Raw genomic sequence first — 23,735 nt, forward strand, 5'->3', positions numbered from 1 at the left:
ATGTATTGCTAAGTAGTTTCTTGGGTCTTCTGGGTTGTTGCCATGGTATTTCAGCCAGATCTCATCCCAAGGCGTCATATACTGACGCTTTTGACAAATCGTCTACATCCAACGCACATGGCACCCTTTAGCGTCAATATGAGACGCAGATAGATATGGACCAGAAGGCGCCTCCTAGCGGTCTAACCCTAACCCTACCCCAGACCTAAACCCAACCATAACCGAACAAAGCTCTGTGCGTGTCATATTGACGCTAAAGGCTGCCATGTGCGTTGGATGTAGACGATTTGTCAAAAGCGTCAGTATATGACGCCCAAGGATGAGAATGCGTTGGGTATTTCTACATTGTCACTAGGGTGTTCAAGGTTGGTTACCAGAGCATTGCTAGGTGGTTACCAGGATGTTCTGGGTGGTGTCCAGGGTGTTGCTGGAGGTTTGCTAGGGTTGTATGGATAGTTTCTAGAGCATTGCTTGGTGGTTTGCTAATGCTGGGGACACACTTACCGACTCACTGAAACATTCTGAGACTGAACTGAACACACTTCCAGACTGATCCCAACGACTGGAGTAGATTTTAAACACAGACTGAGCGCAACCGTCTCTGACTCGGCGCATTTGGGCATGATTGGGCATGATTGGGTATTGAATCAAATTATATTCATAATCAGCCTTACAGTCGTTAAGTGTGTCCCCTGCATAAGGTGTTTTGTAGGGTGTTACTAGGGTATTAGGGTGTGGTTGCTAGGTGACTACTTACTGGTCCAAATCATAAAATAAATTCTTGTGTACACTCCAGAGCTTTTGCAAAAAATTATTTTAAATAAAAGATGAACAAATAACAAATACTTTTTTACATATATTATATTGTAGTTTTTGCAGATATTTATTATGTTGCAATAATATCTGCATATTCAAATATGGACTGTGTGGTGTACTGTGTAATGGGAGAAATGTTTCAACCATGAGGTTTTTCTACATTGCAGTAATATTTACCACAGATATTTACACAATAGCTGTGTGACTAAAATAGAAAGAATGAAAATGATAGATGATACACCAAATTGAGTGCTGGAAAGGGAAATTATTTCAACAAAAACAAAAACGGGGAGTTGTGAAGTCAGATTATGTGTTTGTGAGCGTACGCTTTGCCCTCACACGGAGAAACTCTGAAAAAGACAAATTAGCTCTTTGTGCCAATGCGCCTGGTTGATGGTCACCTTTTGCCCAGCGAACACAATCAAACACAAGCAAAACCTGGAAATAGAACAAGATCAGCTCTGAATTCTGCTAGACGAGCAGCGAGTCATGCCAAAGCCCATTCCTTTCTCACCGTGTGTCCTCTCTCTAGACTAGACCTGCTGACCGGTAATTGGACTGCCACTGTTCCCCTGAGAATTTATTACTTGAATATTCCTGCCTCCTGTTCCTTAATGTAATTGCGCTGTTAGGAGGAGAAAATACTACAGAAAAGAAAAATGAGCAAGAATAGAGGGGAATGCGAAACAACTGTAAGAGGTGGTTTAGGGATTGTTTGCTTGAACGATCATGTTGTAGATTAATTACGCCATCTCTCTTTCGCACAACACAGATGTGTATAAAAACACAAAGAGCAGAGTGAATTATTCCTCCTCCAAAGAAGTGTGAGGTGTATTACCATGACAACAACTAAGAGCACCAATCAAAGATCACGATGACAAGCATAATTAATTGTGTGCTCTAGAGTGGGTGGTTGCATGTATGTTTGCGACTCATCATTTGTGTGCCTTTATCTGTTTGTTCACACCTCTGTGTGTTCGGTTGGTTGAGATGTTTAAAGATAAAGTGTAGCATTTCTGTGCCACTAGAAACACAAAATGAAATTGCAACATTATATTAGATTACTTTTTGGTCCAGATCCATATTTTTTAATACAATTCATTAAAAAATGGAATGCATACATACAATTACACATCTTCTATAATGACTATAAGCAGTGAAGCAATTTTTTCATAAATGGTTGTCTGCCAAGTCATGTGGCGCAAGAAGCATGCAGTGAACAAGCAGATGATATCATGAGAAGAACCCTGGTATGACAAGGTCAGTAAGTCTTATAAAATATTAAAATAATTTGACCTTTTTATATGACATGGCAAAGTTTTGATTGTCACTTGGTGATGCTCCCCCAAAACATTGATATGAATTAGCAATGAAATATATATATATATATAAAGTTTTTCTGAAAATAATGGTTAGGATACACTTACATGTTTTTATGGTGTAAGAACAAATGTTATTACTTTTTACTTAATGGTTACACCACATGACATTAAGTTGTTAAATTTAAACTTTGTTTGAAATGTTTGAAAACCCATTTGAAACCAGCATGAATACAAAGAGTCCATTTGGCAAGTGTTTTATAGTGTTTGGCACGTGTTTAATCTCGGAGGCACATTTAGCTAATGCTGCGAACTGCCTGGCTGCAACTGCAACATGCAGGAAGTGTAAAAAGGTTGGACATTACGCTAAACTGTGCCGATCAGCGCAATCAAATATACACATGAGGTCCATAACACTGAATTACCAGAAGTTACTGTACTGTACATGGAATATTCAGCTCTTACTCCCAGCATTACAAGCACAGTGACTATACCTACTTCTGACTCACAGACTTGTGTGGTGGATTTGGTGGTTGACACTGGGTCTTCCATATCTATCCTACCCTACAGCACTTATGCATACTATTTCAGTAATGTTGTGCTGTCGCAGCCCACAGCCAGGCTTGTAACGTATTTAAAAGACCAAATTCTGGTGGTTGGATGTTTGTCCGTGAACGTTCCTCTTCATGACCACTCAGTTCCTGCTATGTGCTTCATTGTGGACAAAGGGACACCATTAATGGGGAGATACCTACTCTGTACTGCATGTGAGGATTGAAAACAATCAAGTCCTGACTCCTAATGCCCTTCCTGTGCCTGCTTCTCCTGTGCCAGACTTTCAGTGCACTGTTGTTGAGTCAACTGAGTTGGATGTGCTAAAAACGTATACACTGCGTAAAGCTGGATGAAACGTCACAACTGTGCTGCAAAAACGTTGCCATCTCTCTGTTTGTATTGCTTGCAAGCAGCTGGGGTGATAGAGCACATTGACCATGTTATGCAGAAACAGTCATGTACAATTGGGATGTGTGTTGACTTCAGAGGTCCAAATAAAGCAGTGATTGTGGACTCTTTTCCATTGCCACACATGGGTGAACTACTCTCTGCTATAAAAGGTTCTACTGTTTTCTCTACCATCGACCTAACTAATGCTTACTACAAAGTGCCCCTGAGGACAGTCGCGACCTCACAGCCTTTATTACTCACAACAAACTGGATTGGCTTCAGCACCTGCAGCATTTCAGAAGATGAGGTGTTGAAAATTACCTGGACGACAATTTCATCCACGGATGTGACATGTCTATGCATGACAAAGCACTTCAAGCGATCTTACAACGACTAGAAGCTGCTGGCTTGCAGCTCAATAAAGACAAGTGTCGTTTTCGCCATAACCAGCTTGTTGTTCTTAGGTCATACTCTTTTAACGGAGGGTCTCCTTCCTGATGAATCACATGCACAGGCGATTCAAATTGCTCCAGCTGATTATCTGTCACGTTTGCCCTTACCTGGCTCTCCTGCAGATAATGCGGTTGCTCCAGCTCCTACTGATGTTGATGAGGACTTTGGTAATTCTCCTTCTGTTGTTGATGCTGCATGTGCTTCTGGTCCTGTTCTAACCAAACTTTGTACAAAGATTTCTCATTGTTGACCTTCTTCACCCAAGGGTCTGGACAGTGAGTTGTTGCTGTACTATAAACTGCATCTGGAACTGTCTGTTTAGGGCAACTTCCTCTTTTGAGGCTCACGGCTGATTGCACCTGCTGCTTTTCGATCTGTGCTTGTCTCCATAGTGCACGAAGGACATCAGGGAGAGGTAAGAACCAAACACCGCTTTCGTGACCTCTATTGGTGGCCAGGGATGGATGTTCAGGTTCATGATGCTGTCCGTTCCAGCCATGTGTGTCAGCTCCATGACAAAACTGTTAAGCCACACCCTGCTCTTCTCCAGCCGGTGCCGCTGCCATGGCAGAAAGTGGCTTTGGATATAGTCGGGCAATTTGACACTGCTGCATCCGACTACAGGTTTGCTACACCATTAATGGATTATTACAGCAAATGGCCTGAGGTCTCTTTTACTCACACTGTCACTATGGATTTTGGGGTTTCGTTTCTGTCATCATTCTTCAGCCGCCATGGAAATCCATTGAGTATAGTTACTGTTAACAGTGTTTACCTCTGCTGCTTTCACTATTTTTCTGGAAGGAAGGAATATCCGTCACCATTGTTCCTCTCTCTACTACCCGGCAGCTAATGGTGCCGTTGAGAGGTTCAACCGTATGCTCAAACACACTGTCCAAATTTGCCATCCTGCAACATCAACCATGGAAACCTGTGGTAACTGACTTGCAGGTGCACCGTAGCACTCCACATGCTGCAACTGTTACTTTACCCTTTTAGCTACTTTATGGCAGGCAAATGGGCACAAGGCTGTATATCTTGCCATCTGCTCATGTGCACCCGGCAACTGACACGACTGTTTGTCAAAGGGTAGCGTGGCTGCAACACAAAATAAAAAAGTGAACTGATACACAGAAAGCACAGAAAGTTTTCCAATCTTCTCACAGTTGACAAAAGACTGTTGATGGGTACATAGGTTCTTAGTGATGGAAAGACATGGAATGCTTCCGATCTCACTGCATTTCCATGCACACCAACATCTCTGGCTGGGAACACGGCTCACTACACAGACACTCATGCCACTAGACCTAAACGTGATTGTTGGAAGCCTAGTTGGTTAAAGGACTATCTAACTTAACTCTGATGTAATATTATGTTCTTTAAAAAAGGGGGAAATATTGTGTTTAGAAATGAATTGTTGTTGACTACTATTTTGAAAAGGGTATTGTTACATAATGTGTGAGAACAACACCAGTGTCATCGGTCTCATCCAAAACGGGGATGAGTCTGCTTACAGACTGGAGGTTGAACAGTTGGCTGTCTGGTGCAGTTATAACTACCTTGAGCTGAACACACTCAAAAAACGTGGAGATGTTAGTGGACTTCAGGAGGAACAGCCCAGCACTCCCCCCAATCGCCATCATGAACAGCACTGTGGAAGCAGTGGAGTCATTCAGGTTACTGGGCACTACCATCTCTCAGGACCTGAATTGGGACAATCACATTTACTCCATTGTAAAAAAGGCCCAGCAGAGACTGTACTTCCTTCACCATCTGAGGAAGTTCAACCTGCCACAGGAGCTGCTGATTCAGTTCTACTCAGCCATCATTAAGTCTGTTTTATGCACTTTCATCACTGTCTGGTCTGGTTCAGTTACCACATCAGACATCAGGAGACTACAACGGACAGTCCGGACTGCGGAGAGGATTATTGGTTTATTGGTGCCCCCCTGCTAACCCCTCCAGGACCTGTTGCAGGGGTGGTGGTGGCGCAATGGATAAGACACATGCCTTTGGTGTGAGAGACCCGGGTTCGAATCCACTGTGAGACACCAATGTGTCCCTGAGCAAGACACTTAACCCCTAGTTGCTCCAGAGGCGTGCGACCTCTGATATATAGCAATTGTAAGTCGCTTTGGATAAAAGCGTCAGCTAAATGAATAAATGTAAATGTAAATGTAAATGTACTCTTCCAGAGTGAGGAAGAGAGCAGGTAAAATCATCACAGACTCCACTCACCCTGGACACCACCTGTTTGAACTGTTACCGTCAAGACGGCGACTCAGATCACTGGCCACAAGAAGATCTAGGCACAGGTACAGTTTCTTCCCACAGGCCATTTCCCTTCTGAAAAGTTAACATACCTCCCAAGGCATACTGTAAGTGCAAGTGTATTCACACTGTTTGGTGCAATATCTCTAAACTCAGGTGATATTTATATTTATTCATACTATTCAATTAAAATACTGTAAATATGTTCATAATCTGTAAATGCCGGCAGCCAGCAGCCATATCACCCTGTAGCCCAAGACTGGTTGCCCACTGAAGCTAAGCAGGGCTGAGTCTGGTTAGTACTTGGATGGGAGACCTTCTGGGAAAACCAGGTTGCTGCTGGAAGAGGTGTTAGTGAGGCCAGCAGGGGGTGCTCACCCTGTGGTCTGTGTGGGTCATAACGCCCCAGTGTAGTGACAGGGAAACTACTGTCAAAGAGGACCGTCCTTTGGATGAGACGGTAAACCGAGGTCTTGACTCTCTGTGGTCACAAAAAAATTCCACTTCGAAAGAGTAGGGGTGTAACACCGGTATCCTGGCCAAATTTTCCCAGTGGCCTCTGTCCATCATGGCCTCCTAACCATGCCCATATATATATACAAATTGGCTTCATCACTCTGTCTCCTCTCCACCAATAAGCTGGTGGTAGGCGTTCTGGCGCAATATGGCTGCCGTTGCATCATCCAAGTGGATGCTGCACATTGGTGTTGGTTGAGGAGATTCCCCCTTCTATGTAAAGCGCTTTGAGTGCAGAGAAAAACGTTATTAATGAATTATTATTATTAAATGTTTATTCTGACTAAACCCAACTGTGACCTTATACTTTTATATTTGTTTCATATTTTTATATTTATATTTTTATTCTTAGAATTTTTATTACAATGTTTCTTGTTATATTTATATTTGTATATGTATATGTGCACTGGAAGCTTCAGTACCAAGAAAAATGCCTTGTGTGTGCAAGCACACTTGGCAATAAAGCTCTTTCTGATTCTGATGATTCTGATTCTGAGAACTGAAGAATAAATAAGATGGATGAAGTTTGATGTTCCTGTCTCGTGTGCTTCATTGATTTAGAATTCCTGTCAGATACCACAGTCTTCTCTTGTCAGTCTTTGGCATAAAATGCAAGGCATACGGCACCATACACGGACATTCTTTTCAGATTTGCTGGTGCTCAAAACTATTTTCTAGGATTTTTTGTTAGTGTATTGCTGTTGCTGTGGCAGCCAACAATAGCACAGATTAGCACTGCACTTATTTTTATTTGTTGTAATCTTCAAAAAGTTTCAGTTTAATTAATTTAGTCTCTCGTTTTACCCCGTTTTAACAATGGTTTCCTATAGAGATGAGAACAGGACAGCATACAAACGGAAGTTAGAAACCATCATGGCTGTGCACATAATTTACTCAGGAAAAAGGTGGATACATATGGAGCTGGCGGTGTGATGCAAACATCAAGATGTATTAGTTTACAAATATTGCAGTATGGTTAAAGGGTTGTGAGGTCACAACAGTATTGTGCAAGGAACTGCACAAAATAAGTATTTTATTAATTGATAATCTGACCCTGTAACCGTAATTTGTGTGAAATGATAAACTGACCCTGTAATTGTAACTTGTGTGAAAAATAATAAAAGTTGTTGGTGCCAATAATGTTCAATACAACTGGAAACGTCTCAGGTTCTGCATGTAACCATGGTTCCCTGAGAATAGCATGAATCTAAACACGACAATGAACTTGACATTGGCAGGCGGCAGGGAGTAGTAGTAGCCAGGGAGGCTCCCAGAGAGCCTAACAACCTGGTATACTACCCTATCATCTAGCCAAGCTCTAGGAACGGAGGACGAAGTAAGACAAATCGAGAGGAGACCTACGTTCCACGCTCAGGACAGCTTTACTAGGAGAATCACAGAGATCCAACAACTTGCTATCCCAGCGGAGCTCATGAGAGCAGAGGCCTCGAAGAATATAACTTTATCTGGCGAGAGGAGGCCTAACCACTTAGCTAACTTAGTCTAGCTCTAGGAGCTAGTTGCCAAGGAGGCAGACAGAGAGCCTACCAACTCAGCAGACTCAAGGGAGCGGAAGCCTCAAACAGATAACTCTCTACAGCGAGAGGAAGCCCTGGTCTAGGTCCTTCAGCAGGTCGTCCTGGTAGGCTTGCAGCACTGCCATAGTGTGTAGTGTCGCACCGGCCTGACCTGCTGCCGCATATGCTTTGCCATTAAGATGCGAGGTGACATGCAATGCTTTAGTAGGCAGAGTCGGAGCCTTCAATGCGGATGCCTGGCCCACCGAGAGATAGCTAGCCAGCGTCTCTTCAATCGGAGGCTTGGATGAATTAAAAATATTCATACTTTTCTCAAATTCATCCGCAAGCTCCATCTGCGAGCCCCACAACCTCAGTTTCCTACTCGTCTCAGCTGCAGAAGGTTCTGAACCGCTTAGCACAGATGGCTGTCCCGATTCCCTCAAGATAAAGGAAAGACGATAGCGAAGTTTCTTCATAGAAAGGCGCTCACAATGCAGGCTAACAGCCCCCCGAGGACTAAGCGTGCATGCTTCTCGCCCATGCGAATGACGCACATTTTGTTTGTGTCATTCTGTGTCACACTGACATGGATGCACACACTGCCTGAAAGACTTGAAAGACCAGTTGCCATAATCGCCTTGTTTAGACACACGTTCAAACAAACAGGTATCCTGAAGACAAGAAAGAGGATGACATATTTCACAGGTGCCCTTTTATCTCACAGTCGCACTGGTGATGACGTCATAGGCTTTCGTCTGCCAATGTAAAGTTCACTGTCGTGTTCTTCAGACACCGGTAATGCCAGAGGCATTCCACCCATAGCGACCCATAGGGGACGAAGCGTGAGTTCCCTTTCAAAAGGGAACTGCAGTTAATTGTATGTATGTACGTTTTTTAATTTTGCAAACGATTTTCCAATTACCCTATTTGTTTACACTCTTCAGGAAGACAACCTGCATGGCTTACTTATAGGTTGGCCCTCACTGGTTGTTTCAATTTGCACCCAGTCCAATTTGCACCCAGCACTGCCAATCACCTGTCCTGGATTTATCCTCTTAATTTTGCCATTTCTCATTTGAATAAAGTTAGCATGACAGTGGTAGTGCTTTTCCCCTCTGCTTGTCTTCCCGCTGGCAGCTGCGGCACACAGTGTTTTGACTGCGACTGATGGCAGAGGTTATTGAGGATGAAAACCACCCTGGTTGTTTGGCTCACCAATGCCATTTTTTTTGTCACGTTTTGTTGTGCGAGGGCAGCTGTCATGGACGTGACATTAAAAAAGATGGATGAAAGGACCCTTTTTGCAGTTCTTCCAGTTCTGACTCAGTTTATCTCCACTGCATTGCTTCTGCTTACTTACCATCATTACATGCAACATGACGGGAGCCAATCAGAGGGCACCGTCTTGTCAGCTTGTCAGGCAGCTGGAGAAACTCAGATGGCTGTTTCATGACCCTGTGCAGTGACCCCGCACAACTTGTTCTCTCTGCTGTCATGTTTGTTTACCCTAGTGATGGGGCGCTCCAAGCTTCCCCCTTAACTATGTGACGTTCCTGTCTCTTGTCCTTCATGTCCTTTTATTTCTGTGGGGGACAATTTTGCCTTAGCATCAAGCTCTAAAAGAATATTTCCCCTAAAAATGAAAATGGTCATGTTTTAGTCACACTTTTAGTCACCCAATGTTGTTCCAAACACAAAAGGAGTAATTACACATTTTTTTTGGATGAAAGCATAAGGTAGAGCTCGAAAAAGTAAAATATATAAATACAAATAAAGCCTATATCTATACCTTGGCCTATACCTTATATTTTGCTTTAAGTTAAAGAGCAGCTTGAAAATGTATTGTTTTGTATTAGATGGAAGAAAGAAATTTGGATATAACGTTTGGAATAACACTAGGGTGAGTAAAGGATGACAGTTTTCATCTTTTGGTGATATGATTTTTTTAACTCAAATGCAATTTCTTATGTGTTCCTGTAGAAAATGGCACCTTTAATTCAAGCAGTGAGGCAGAGAGAAAGACGCAGTCCTACTATCTTTCCTGTCTCAATGAACCACGAATAGAAGAGCTCGGAGCCCAACCACTCATCGACTTGATTGCAAAGGTAAGTGTTTCTGTGGCGCCCGCTCTGGTGTGGAGGGGAAACAGTGTAAACGGGAATTGGGAACCCGTTCCATTTCAAGAAGGTTTCTTTAAAGTAAAGCTAATGCAAATGTTTATATCCAATTGTGAATTGTTTACTATACAAAATCATGGTAACATCCTTTAAACTGTAAAACCAACTGATACAAAGAGGATAACTTTATTTGTCCTTACAGAGATGCAGAAATCAGGATGATGATGATTTTATGGTTCCACTATTCTAATAAAGCATATATAATGCAATTGTGCATATTTAAGCAAAACACAGGGGTGAGGAGGCACAAAGGTATCCTTGTGAAGAAAAAGAAGAATTATTTTGAAATCAATGAAAATAAAATAAGTCATTAGATTTTTTTCAACACAGGAAAAGTTGGTGTCAGCTATTTATTTGTAGTAATTTTTATGTATATTAATTAGGGACACAAAAATACCAATTTTGTAGAATGACCTTTGATTTAATTTGATGCCTGATTTATTTTTTTGATTAGTTTTCTGTGCATATCCTTTATTTGAACTGAGCAAGATAACTTGTCTCAAATGGCTATCAATTCCTCTTGGTTTAAAATCAGCGAGCCTTGAAATTATGTAGACATCCTTCAGTGAAAGATGTTTTCATGCACTTCTATCTCTCTGAATCAGCCATTTTGAAGAAGAAAGCTCTGAAACTAACCCTCAGCACAGACCTGAAAGATTAATCCATGTAACATACACAAAGAAGTTATGTCAAACGGCACCTCATCTACTTAATTTATACCCCTCCCCACACACCTAAGGTTTAAAAGAGATACGGCTGGGAAGATGGAAGACGAAGAATTTACACTGGCTCTGATGAGCTGCCTTTTGAACACACTTTTACAAATGCTACCCTTCTCTTATGTCTTTCTCTCAATCTGTCACTCTTTTTGTCATCCTGTGTCTTTGGGATCACAGTGAAAGAGCGTATAGTGTTGAAGAGAGCCGAGAATAGTTTTAATCTCAGAGGTGAGAGATTTAATTGGCTTTGATATTAGGTGTCAGCCCGAATCCTGCACTTCAAGTTTTTGTCTTTTTTCACTCTTCCAGAACAGAATACCTTTGATCTTAACATTTTAAAATCAACATGAAATGGCATGTGCAGTATTTTACTTCTGTAATGTGACATATTTCAACAAGAAAATTAATGTGAGTTGGAACTTGGGCTTTCCATATCAGAATGAAAAAAGAAATCTGAATGATAATTTGCAGTCAATTGTGGAGAGAATTCAGCAGTCCTAGTTGTTACTTATGAAATCAGTCGTTTATTGCATTATTTTCTCAGCTAATAAAATATGCATCATAATGCAACCGCCTACGTTGAGCACTTTTTGCCAGCCGCCGTCACCGTCTCAAAGGGCGATAACCGAGCCTGCCGCGATGTCAGAGCCAATGCCTGAGCCATATATTACCCTGGAGCCCGAGCCGAACGTGTCTGATCAGGTGCGTGAGCTGGCAACATTGTCCGTAACAAAGAGGAATACTGGTGGAATATGATGGGATGGTGTGGAGACCTGTCCCGTCAGCAAAGGTGTATGTGGATGCGGTGAACTCTGAGCCCCTGATTGATTTGGAGGAGAGCACAATTGTTAGCAGCCTGTTTTGCCATCTTGCATCGAGCCTGTTTTGTCTCTCAGAACTGAGTAATTGATGTCTTTAACTTTCCCTCCCTGCCTCCCGCTCCAAACCTCCTCTGCCTGTTCCTGAGGTGTCTGTCTGTTCTGCTTTGGCCAAGGAGGCTGTTCTTAGACTGTGTCCAGTTTAGGCCAGAGAGACTGTTTATTAAACTTCTGCCCAGTCCTTCTGCCCTGTCTTCACTGCCTCTGCTCATTGCATCATGGTCTTGCCTTGGACTGATAGTTCATATGTTTAACCCTGGACTGTCGACTCGTTTGCTCCGCCTAGAACCTCCAAGCCCGTCACTTCACCTCGGCCTGTCGACCTGCCGGCTCCACCGTGGCTCCTCGCCCCCTCGGCTCCACCTGGGACCATCGTCCCTACAGCTCCACCGGGCTTCCTCGTCCCTCCGCATCAGCCTTGGTCAGTCGTCGCTCTACCATTGCCATGGATATACGGGCCTTCGTCTTTGACCTTCCCTCCGGCTCCACCTCAGTATGCCGGCACCCTGGCTTTGCCTTGGCTGTTTGCCCCGACAGCGCTGCCTTGGTCTTCAGGACCTTCTGTGTCACCCAGTCTCTTCGTCTCTGTCTGGGTCTCCACCGCCATCAGCCTCATCTCAGTCAGTTGTCCCCCTGGTTCTGCCTGCCAAGCCTCCACCATGGCTCATCTCTCCCTTAACTCCGCTGTGGGCTTACGTCTTCCTGCTGGGGTTCCACCCTGGGTTCTGCTGCCGTCGTCTCATCCCTGCTCTCTTCATGTTGTCTGCTCCGGCCTGGCTCCAGTGGTCATCCCTTATGCCTGGACTGGTAACCAAAAGGTTGCGGGTTCGATTCTCAATACCGGCAGGAAATGACCGAGGTGCCCTTGAGCAAGGCACCTAACCCCCAATTGCTCCAAGGGCGCCACAGCAAAAATATCTGCCTACTGCTCTGGGTGTGTGTCCATGGTTTGCAGTGTGTGTACACTACTCCTAATGTGTGTGCACTAACTTGGATTGGTTAAATGCAGTGGACAAATTCCAAGTATGGGTTACCATACTTGACCTTTACATGTCACTTTCACTGCTCAGTGTCCCCAACCTAAGCGCCTTACAATATGTGAATTTTAATTCAATTTTGGAATTGTTGTGTTTTCTTCACATTCTTTACATTTCTCAATATGAAACATAAATGAAATATGTTAAATTATATTAAATATTAAATTATATATGATAATAAATAGATAAAATAGAAAATTTCTTGCCCCCACATTTAAAATTTCTGGGATTTTTTTTCTTGGTTAAATTCATACATTTGGCGAACACATTTATCCAAAAAAAAAGATGATGAATATAGTAAAAGATAGTAAATAGGGTCACTTTTGATTCCTGCAGTAGGACCACCTCAGTCTTTTTGCTAGAAACTGATGTTTTTCCTTTTCTTTGTGTTTGTATGTGTGTAGATAGGAGGCTGGAACATCACAGAGTCCTGGGATAAAGACAATTTTCTGGACGTTTTAAAGATAGTTTCTGGACCTTACAGAGCTCAGCCCTTCTTCACTGTCGGTGTCAGCGTGGACCCTAAAAACTCTAACAGTAATGTCATTCAGGTACATTGGTTTTAATGAACATCTGCTGTTTGAAAGTTTTTGTTCCATGTTTGTTTTATTGTATTTGCTATATTTTTCACACCTGTGGTGTTTGCTCACCTGTGTAAACTTTCTCCAGGCTGACCAATCAGGACTCTTCCTCCCATCCCGAGATTATTACCTCAATAAAACGAATGAGAAGGTATCATGAAGCTGAACTTAAAGTATCAATATTTAAAGACATTTTGTAATATTTAAAGTAGCTTTTAGTTCATGTCTAATAGCCTGCCACTGATCTGGGTTTAGGTGTTGAAGGCTTATCTGGATTACATGATAGAGTTGGGATTGTTGTTGGGAGGAGACAAGAATTCCACTCGGGGTCAGATGCAGCAAATTCTGGACTTCGAGACAGCACTGGCTAACATCACGGTTCCTCAGGACGAACGGCGAGACGAGGAAAAGATCTACCACAAGATAACGATAGCTGAACTCCAGGTGCGTGTGCGGGTTCACAAGGGTTTAGTTAGACAATAGATATGAGGGTTTGTGTTGTAGTGCGGTGAACAGATGAAAGTGTGTTGTCTATCTGTGTATCTCTGTCTGTGTGTCTCTGTCTCATATACAGTATCTGGCTCAACGGAACACCATATATTTAATCCTTCTGTGCATAAATATTCATTCCTTTTTGTGTCTTCTGGCTTTTTTCCCCATCATTTAATTATTACGATTTTTTTCTTTGAGCACCTGCGTTGAAACTTTTGTTTTATGAAGGCTCCTGTGATTTCTGTGGAAACAGTTGCTGAGCAACTGTACAGTGAAGTAGTGAGGTGGAGGGGTGAGCATGACGGTTGATCGCTTACTGATTAAATTATGTCTGCTGTCAGTATAAAGGGAATAATTCCAATCTTTTCAAAAAGGTTTTTGTAACAAATAATTTTTCAATTATCATTATTATTATTGCTGTTGTTAATATTATTTAATGATTATGGTTATTATACTTGGATTCTAAAATAATAATTATATATACTTGTTTTACAAATGATGTCTAGTTGATTATATAAATGTACATGTGTAGTACTTTTTTGTATCTCCGTGTACGAAATTTGTAAGAGAACCATCTCAAGCAAGAGTGTGCAAAATTACCAGCAGTTCTTCATTCCCCTGCCTTAAAGCTGAAGACCAATACATTATATATTCATGTCACTATTCTCTTGAATGCGAGGAGAAAACGTCTCTGGCAGCCGTGGAGCTCAGATGTGTGGTGACACCCTGGAGGATTATTGTGTTTGACTTAACATGCTGGGCTGTTTTTAAGGAAAGAAAACTATATAACATAAAATGTGTAATATTTAGGTTCTGAAATTTGTGTGGGTAACACAAATTTACAGAAGTGCTCTTTACTAGCTCTCACAGAAAAATAAATAAATTACATACATAGCCTATATATATATTATTTATTTATTTTCTTAAACTGCATCAAAATGCGCTGGAACTGTCACATTTAATCACGTTATTGTCAGGAGCTTGTTGCAATAATCGCACAATGATAGAGAATACAACCAAACAGTCTTTGATCACAAAATCCAACAGGGAACATGTAGGGAATCGCAGGAATAAGCATTAAACACAACCACGTAATACAACGACGATACCAAACCAAGAACGGCGAGAACAGACGGCTTAAATACACAGCGAGTAATCAACAGAACAGAGAACAGGTGAGAAACTCAAATTAGTAACAATGACAGCGAACACAGTCAAACAGGAACAGAACAAGATCAAACTAAAACACAATGAAACTAACTAAACTTGACAGTTATGTCTGAGTTTGAGTGTAGTTTGAGTTGTTTATTGGTTCTCTGTTGGTTTTGCTTCACTTCCTGTTCCGTTTCCATTGTTGTCATTTGTTTCCATGGTTATTCATTGTTTGATTAATGGTCCACACCCGTTTCTCGTTTCTTTCATCGGTTCGAGTTAGTATATATTGAGCCTGTTTACAGTTAGTATTTGGTCTCATTATTGTTGGTTGTTCTGTTCATGTTTCTGATATCCGAGCATCCTGAGAACCTAAATGATTTTTCATAAATGGATTTTTTCCATCATTTACTGATTAACAGTTGATTTACTAGGAACTAGATGGTATTAAGATATATCTGTGATCAGTTCCAATCAGACCCAAAGGTTCTAATCAGTTTGTGGAACTCATACAGAACAGAACGAATCATTTATATGGTCAAATTAAAATACTTATGTTAATTTAACTGCATGAACCATGTTTAATTATTATTATATTTTAACATTTTGAGTTTGACAGCCCTTGTTTTAACAGAAAAAAAACATACTTTTTAAGGGCATTTCTGAATTTAATTATATTTTACCTCATTAGGCAAAGCTTGCAACAGTCACTTCATATTTCGCATGTAACCGAAAAAAAAAAAAAAACTTTTTAAGGGCATTTCTGAATTTAATTGTATTTTACCTCATTAGACAAAGCTTGCAACTGTCACTTCTTATTTTGCATGTCTTTATGCCGAGCAACCTCAAGGGTTCGCTTGTTTTTGAGTTTATAAAAGAAAAAAAACACAGCTTCTCAAACCATACGAGAGAGGGAAAATAGTCAATTTTAGTCACCTCATTTGTTTTGATCTGCCAGAAATCCACAGTACAGATGAAGGCTATGTGGGGAATGAGGGTAGATGGGGGCTTTCAGCTGTGTGTTTACGATGGAGGTCTTTGTTTTATTACACCCAAGGGCAGAGCGGCTAGAATTGCATCTAGGTTTCAGGAATGCAAACATGCAAGTTATTGACTCTAGCCTGCTGATTATTTGAGCATTTTGTGTGAGAGCGAATACGAACACGCATTCTGTGTCCTTTTCGTGGCTGAAAGAGAAATCATTAAGGGAAAACACTGAGACGAGCAAAGCTTTCACTGCCAAGGTTATGGAAAAATGGAAATTGGTCATAATTAAATGTAACTCTCCATGTTGCAGTGGCCTACAAAAGGTTTCATTAAAGTGCATCACCACTTGATGATGGCTATGTTATGTTGAGATATGAACAGCTGAATAATATTCAGCAACCCCTATTACTGTAGAGTAAAATATTTGCGAGTGACAAAATAATGTCAGATTGTGTGATATAATATCACCTAGTGAGATATTAAGATGTTATTGTCAGATATAAAGTGGCAATTACAGGAAATAAAGTTGTCGTTGCAAAATATTAAATCACATTATGAGACAAAGTCACAGATGTGAGATATAAAGGGACAATTATGAGAAATTCGTAATTGCAATATATAAAGTCACATTGTGTGCTACAATCACAATTTTAAGATTGTTAAAGTGACACGGCAAGATATAAACTCACGTTGTGAATTATATAGCCGCATTTACAAAAAAATCGCAATTGTTAGATATGAAGTGACAATTACAATTGCTATAGAAAGATATAGAGAGTCACATTGTGAGATTTAAAGTCCAATTTATGAGATTTAAAGTCACGTTGTATTAGCCGCGAGTTATAAAGCCGCATTTGCAATAAATAGTCACATTGCGAAATTTAAAGTCACAGTTGTGAAATATACAGTAGTTATGAGATTTAAAGTCACATTGTGAGTTATAAAGCCGCATTTACAATAAATAGTCACATTGCGAAATATAAAGTCACAATTGTGAGATATAAACTAACATTAATATATAAAGCCATATTGTGAGATATAAAGTAATATTGCGACATTTAAATTTGTAATTATGAAATATAAAGTAATATATATTTTTTAATTCTCAATGGAGACAAGTTCCATAATTGTGCTGCATTTCGTAACTGAAAACTTTTGCTGTCGCGTAACGCAGCGACCACACCAATAAGTGTCAGCGGTGGTCAAGGGCAGTGATTGCTCTTCTTTTTTTCGCAGTTCTTAACGTGATTTAAACTCTTAACATTGCATTAGACTGAAATGAATGAGGAAGTAGTTCACTGATGACATTATGACATTTGTTTTCGGTCACAGGGGTTGGCTCCGGCAGTTGATTGGTTGGATTATCTGAACTCGGTCCTTTCCCCGCTGGAGTTGAACGACACGGAGCCGGTGGTGGTCTACGCCAAGGAATACATGCAACAAGTTTCGGAGCTCATCAACAAGACCGACCGCAGGTACGGCTTTCAACTATAGAGTTCAGGAGGAGGACGTCCCCTCTGAGAGCGTCTGTTTAGATTGTGTATCAGGACATTCAGTACTAATAACAGTCGTCTCTCTCTCTCTCTCACTCTTCTGCCTCTCCGTCTAAGAATATTAATGCATTTATTCCTTCTTAGATCTTCTGTAACACTCTCTCTCTCTGTCTCTACCTGTATAAATAAATGAATACACCTGCAGGAATGGTCCTTTTTTTAGGTATTATGATGCACTCTTTCTCTTTCTTCTCCAGTCTTCTGAATAATTACATGATCTGGAATCTGGTGCAGAAAGGAGCGTCCAGTCTCGACCAGCGGTTCGAGAACGCTCAGGATAAGCTCCTGGAGAGCCTCTATGGCACTAAGAAGGTGTGTGTAGTTGGGGTGTGTATGGATGAATTAAAGAAATAGTTCACCCAAAAGTGTTCATTTGGTTTTCAGTTTTTTACTCGCCTTCATGTTGTTCCAATCCCAAATGTTTCATGGAATACTTTTTTTTTCTTTCTTCTTCTCCATGTAATGGAAGTGAATGGGGACTGGGATTGTCAAACATGGAAAATTACAAAAAAAGTATTCACAATACCAAAAAAAATAGGTGTACATGCCTTACAATATTACAGATCTTGTGAAGTCATATGATAAGCTTTATGTGAAGGTGAAAATTTTAGTCACACCTCTCAAATATCATTTGAATTTGCCCATATTCAAACTTGATGTGTCAAACATTCAGTGTGTTCTTCATGCTTAGCAATCATATGGATTCAGAAGACTTGAAATGTGCTATCTAGTGTCATATGGACTACTTTTATAATACGTTTTTTTTTTATTTTTAGAGCTCAACAGCCCCACTCCCATTCACATACATTGTATGGATTAAAAACAACATTACAAATATGTGATTGTGAACAATGATCGATTTGACAACGTTGTAAAAGTATGATTGAAGAAAGATGATATAGAGATGCGTTGTTGTTTAGTTGGAGCGTGTTTTATATTGACACAATGACATCGGAAATCTGGTCCCCATTTTGTGATTTTATGACTCTTTGTTTCAGGTTTGCCAGATTAGTTCATGCGTATGTAATTTGTCAATATGTGTGTTTTTTTGTTCAGTCCTGCACCCCACGCTGGCAGACGTGTATTGGGAACACAGATGACACTCTTGGTTTTGCATTGGGAGCTCTTTTCGTCAAAGCCACCTTCGACAAACAGAGCAAAGAAATAGTGAGTTCCTCAAAGGCATTTGTCACCGTAAGACTAAAACCCACTGTACACGTATTTGACAATGCACGTTTATGTCCTCGTGTGTAGTTTAGAGTCTCATCGGTGATGCATGTTTGCCATCATGTGGCAGCAATGTGAATTATACGGTTCACAACCTCATCTTTTCTGTCAAAACGCAGGCGGAGGGAATGATCAATGAAATCCGCTCGGCTTTCAAAAACGCGCTGGATGATCTGAACTGGATGGATGAACAAACCCGACAGGCTGCCAAGGACAAGGTGAGAGGGAACGAGAATGACAGAGACAGCAGCATGACTGGATAACCCAAACTTGCGGATTTGTCTGGGATTCAGGACGGCAAAAACAGCTTAACTGTAAACACTTTGCATTGCGTGTCAAGAAATCAGGATAAAGTGTGTTTTCTGGCTCTAGGCGGATGCCATCTACGACATGATCGGATTTCCAGACTTCATTCTGGACTCCAAAGAGCTTGATGATGTGTATGATGGGGTGAGTCAGATCCTAAAACTTTATTTCCAGGTTCAAATGATTTGCAATGCGTCTCAGGTTTAGCGTTGTCTTGTGCTTCAATGTAAAAATATAGCGGTTCATATTGATTGAATGACACTTCAATTATTTAAATATTAGAAATCGTTCGTATTTTTCATTAAATTAGTAATTGTGGATAGATAATACATTTTATTTAATCTATTTGCACTACCATTCAAAAGTATATAAAACAAATTTATACTTAATTCAGCAAGGATGCATTAAATTGATAAAAAATGTCAGTAAAACATTTACATTATGTAAAAAATAATAATAATAATAATAATTATGTTCTTTTGAACTTTCTGTTCTTAAAACATCAGAGAATCTGTAAAAATGTGTCTGACAAAAACAATAAAATAAAATACAAACAGGACAACTGTTTTCAGCATCAATAATAATCCGAAATGTTTCTTGAATCATCATATTTAGAATGATTTCTGAAGGATCATGTGTTATGATGCTGAAAATTCACAAGAATAAATTACATTTTAAAATATATTAAAATAGAACACAGGTACTTTAAATTGTATAACTTTGATCACAATATTACTGTTGTTATTGTGTTTTCTGATAAATGCAGCTTTGGTGAGAATCAGACATTCAAAAACAACAAAATCTTACCGACCCTTTTAAATCGTAGAGGGTTATATTATATTATATTATATTATATTATATTATATTATATTATATTATATTATATTATATTATATTATATTATATTATATGACTTGGTTGAATTCTAATGTAGAATGCTGCTAAGGATAACCCACCGTTGCCTTGAAAACAGAGCGTTGCCATGGACACGGTGTTCTTTAGCGGAAGCAATACAATAGTTTTTATCTCAATGAACTCGTTTTTAAATCAATATTTTGTGTCGAATTATTGATTTATTTGGTGGGTAGCAATGTAATAAGCGGGATAATGTAGATAGAGGCGGTTATCCATTTTATTGATTTATAAATTATCCATGATTTATACATTATCCCTTACATATTATATTATATTACATGCTGATTTATTTATTAAGTTCTTTATTTATTTGAATAATAGTGAAAATATCCCAGCTAACAGGTAATGTGATGTTTTTTCTTGTAGTACGAGGTTACAGAAGACAACTTCTTCCAGAATATGATCAACTTCTATAACTTCTCAGCACGAGTGATGGCAGACCAGCTCCGCAAGCCTCCGAACCGAGACCAGTGAGTTTAACAGTGTGTGATACAGTAAGAGAGAAGCGAGGCTGGTTTGTGATTGCGCTGTCTTTGCATCTGTAGATGGAGTATGACTCCACCCACGGTCAACGCTTACTACATGCCAACCAAGAATGGCATCGTCTTCCCCGCTGGCATCTTACAGGCCCCGTTCTACGCCCACGATCACCCCAAGTGAGCAGACGCGGCTGAAATTGTTAGCATGTCGCTAAAAAACAAACTCCTGAGTTTATAACTATGATGTTTTGGTGTGTTTCACAGAGCTTTAAACTTTGGTGGTATAGGAGTGGTCATGGGACATGAGTTAACGCATGCATTTGATGACCAAGGTTAGTACACTGGGGATCATATCATATATTTATGTCTTTCCCTGATGGCCAAAAATATTATTAGTAAAGATTTTTAAAAATAAATTCTCAATGTTCTCTTTGGCCCTTAGAATTAAACTGACATTTTTTTTGTGATTGTCCTTTTTAAAGAAGTACACTTTAGCATACTTTTAAAAAAAGAGCATTTATTATGGAAATTATATATTTTAATAGAATATAGGCCTGCTTAAGTCTGACCTGAATATAATGACGTTGGACACTTAGTTGCATGTTAATATCAAATAAATTAAATATGTATTAAATGTAATTAGCTGAACTTTCGAGTGCTTTTTGACCCACTTAAATATGACTTAAGTTAATCTTTATAAGTAATTTCTTAATTACTTCTATTGTCTTTGAAATGTAGTTGCATATATGTACTGACAAGCAGTATTGAAACTTGTATGTCATACATCTTAAACTTCATCATTAAAAAGAGATTTAAATACATTAACTTTAAATGTTAAGTTGAGTAACACATCAGTTAAGTATTTTACATGTGCTTTAGTATGTTAGTCAACACATCAAACTTAGTGCACTTTAAAGCATGACAAAAAATGATTAAAACAATGATTTAAAATGCATTTTACAGCAAAACCTTCAATTTGACATTATTCCAAAGTGGACTTTTTAAAAATGTACTTAAGTGTGCTCTCTTTAAGGACACTTAAGTGACCTTTTATTTCATAAATACTTTGCAAAGCCGGCAAAATTGTATTTAATTGTATTTAAATTGTATTTAATTGTATTTAAATTGTATTTAATTGTATTTAAATTGTATTTAATTGTATTTAAATTGTATTTAATTGTATTAGTCAGATTAACAAAACGCAAATGAAAATCCATGCATGTTTACAGAACATTTTTGTGGCTTAATTTCAAGGATTGAGCTCTTAAAGTTGCGATGCATTTTTTTATAGTGCATCAATAAAATGCAATATATGTCATCATAAAACCCTTTAATTGTATTACACAGGCAGAGAGTACGACAAAGATGGAAACCTTCGGCCGTGGTGGCAGAACTCCTCGGTGGAGGCGTTTAAGAACCGCACCGAGTGTATGGTCGATCAGTACACCCAGTACACCATCAACGGAGAGCACATTAATGGAAAACAGACGCTGGGAGAAAACATAGCAGACAACGGGGGTCTGAAAGCGGCCTATCACGTAGGTCACATTCAGTTTTAGGTGTAGTGCATTACTAAGTCATTAATTACTGTCATTTAATTACGGTAAAGTAAGGCACTACTCTTATTTTCTGTCATTTAATTACGGTAAAGTAAGGCACTACTCTTATTTTCTGTCATTTAATTACGGTAAAGTAAGGCACTACTCTTATTTTCTGTCATTTAATTACGGTAAAGTAAGGCACTACTCTTATTTTCTGTCATTTAATTACGGTAAAGTAAGGCACTACTCTTATTTTCTGTCATTTAATTACGGTAAAGTAAGGCACTACTCTTATTTTCTGTCATTTAATTACGGTAAAGTAAGACACTACTCTTATTTTCTGTAATTTAATTACGGTAAAGTAAGGCACTACTCTTATTTTCTGTCATTTAATTACGGTAAAGTAAGGCACTACTCTTATTTTCTGTCATTTAATTACGGTAAAGTAAGGCACTACTCTTATTTTCTGTCATTTAATTACGGTAAAGTAAGACACTACTCTTATTTTTCTGTCATTTAATTGCAGATTTAATTTAACGTCATCTAATGTTAAAATTTATGTTTTTAATGTAACCCTCACCCTTTAAATGTCAGTGCGTTGTCAGTTCAAGAATAATTTATACAGTTGTATATGATTTATTTGAAATAATTAAAAAGCAGTTCCATGTCTATCCTTGTTTTCTTAAACTGGTCGAGGTTAATATGGGATTTAGAATAAATAGTAATAAGTAATGCAATACTTTTGAAAAAGTGAGTAATTAGGAAAGTAATCCAGTTGCACTGTTTAAGTCTTTCTTTCTTTCTTTCTTTCTTTCTTTCTTTCTTTCTTTCTTTCTTTCTTTCTTTCTTTCTTTCTTTCTTTCTTGTCATTTAATAAATGTGCATGTACAACATTTTTGTAAATAAAGCAGACATTAAGCCTGTGTTGTTATCAGCCCTTCAAAACTCACTTTCCTAAATACCCAGTGTTTTAATGGGCACTCAGGTAATTTATTTATAATAATTTAATTATTTAAACGACAGGCCTAAGAATTTACAGTATGCTCTGTCCACATTAAGAGCGGATGGTCATTTAGAGCCTTATAAGGCCAGTAAAGAAGTGTTAACATTTTATAAAAACATCCCATATAAATGTTTATTTTTTTGAAGATTTTGTGGTTCCCGAGGCTCCCCCTTCTGGTGATGGATAGAAATCACTAGACATTTATTTTCCCCAAGCTAATGCAAATGTTTCAGTTAAATTGAAGAAAGACAAATGTCTGATTTTGAGATTTTGTTTTGACAGGCGTACAGGTCATGGGTGAAGAAGAACGGAGAAGAGAAGAGACTCCCCGCTGTCAATCTGACAAACGACCAGCTCTTCTTCTTAGGTTTTGCACAGGTATGAAAAGACGCAAGTGTGCATAAATAATAACAAGTATGACGTGAAACACCTGTTCACCCAACTACTGTTTAACTGGTAAACATGCTGTGCCTCACCAATACAAGCCAAATATTAAAGGGGTGGTTGAGTATGATTTCACTTTTCTAACTTTAGTTAGTGTGTAATGTTGCTGTTTGAGCATAAACAACATCTGCAGAGTTACAACACTCAAAGTTCAAAGCAAAGGGAGATATTTGCTTTTAAAGAAATCGTTTTTTAAGGACTACCAAACGGCTGGTAGGGACTACACGACATTCCTCACGGGTTAATGACATCACCAACCATAACATTTACATAAACCCCGCCCCCAGAACACAGTCCATGTTGAGAAGAGGAAGAGTTGTTGTAGTCGAGCACTTTTGTGAGTCAGCTCAAACTTTAGCATCCATCTTTTCACATGCAATAGAAAGTCACTCTGTGTGGATCTC

The 23,735-nt window shown here is 39.3% G+C and overlaps 1 protein-coding gene across 4 annotated transcripts in view; it reads left to right on the top strand.

Moving 5' to 3' along the window:
• Positions 1–23,735, top strand: part of ece2b (endothelin converting enzyme 2b) — a 74,865-nt gene that overhangs the window by 46,760 nt on the left and 4,370 nt on the right. For all 4 annotated transcript variants that reach the window (XM_079611297.1, XM_079611300.1, XM_079611298.1 and 1 more), the window contains 14 exons: positions 9,821–9,945; positions 13,056–13,202; positions 13,321–13,383; positions 13,488–13,676; positions 17,196–17,338; positions 17,614–17,728; positions 18,473–18,583; positions 18,763–18,861; positions 19,016–19,093; positions 20,231–20,334; positions 20,410–20,520; positions 20,608–20,675; positions 21,691–21,881; positions 23,170–23,265. In XM_079611297.1, coding sequence (XP_079467423.1) covers positions 9,821–9,945; positions 13,056–13,202; positions 13,321–13,383; positions 13,488–13,676; positions 17,196–17,338; positions 17,614–17,728; positions 18,473–18,583; positions 18,763–18,861; positions 19,016–19,093; positions 20,231–20,334; positions 20,410–20,520; positions 20,608–20,675; positions 21,691–21,881; positions 23,170–23,265 — 1,640 coding nt within the window. The remainder of the gene's footprint in view (positions 1–9,820; positions 9,946–13,055; positions 13,203–13,320; positions 13,384–13,487; positions 13,677–17,195; positions 17,339–17,613; positions 17,729–18,472; positions 18,584–18,762; positions 18,862–19,015; positions 19,094–20,230; positions 20,335–20,409; positions 20,521–20,607; positions 20,676–21,690; positions 21,882–23,169; positions 23,266–23,735) is intronic.

The sequence above is a fragment of the Phoxinus phoxinus genome (genome assembly GCF_949152265.1).
Source record: "Phoxinus phoxinus genome assembly, chromosome: 4".
NCBI lineage: Eukaryota > Metazoa > Chordata > Actinopteri > Cypriniformes > Leuciscidae > Phoxinus > Phoxinus phoxinus.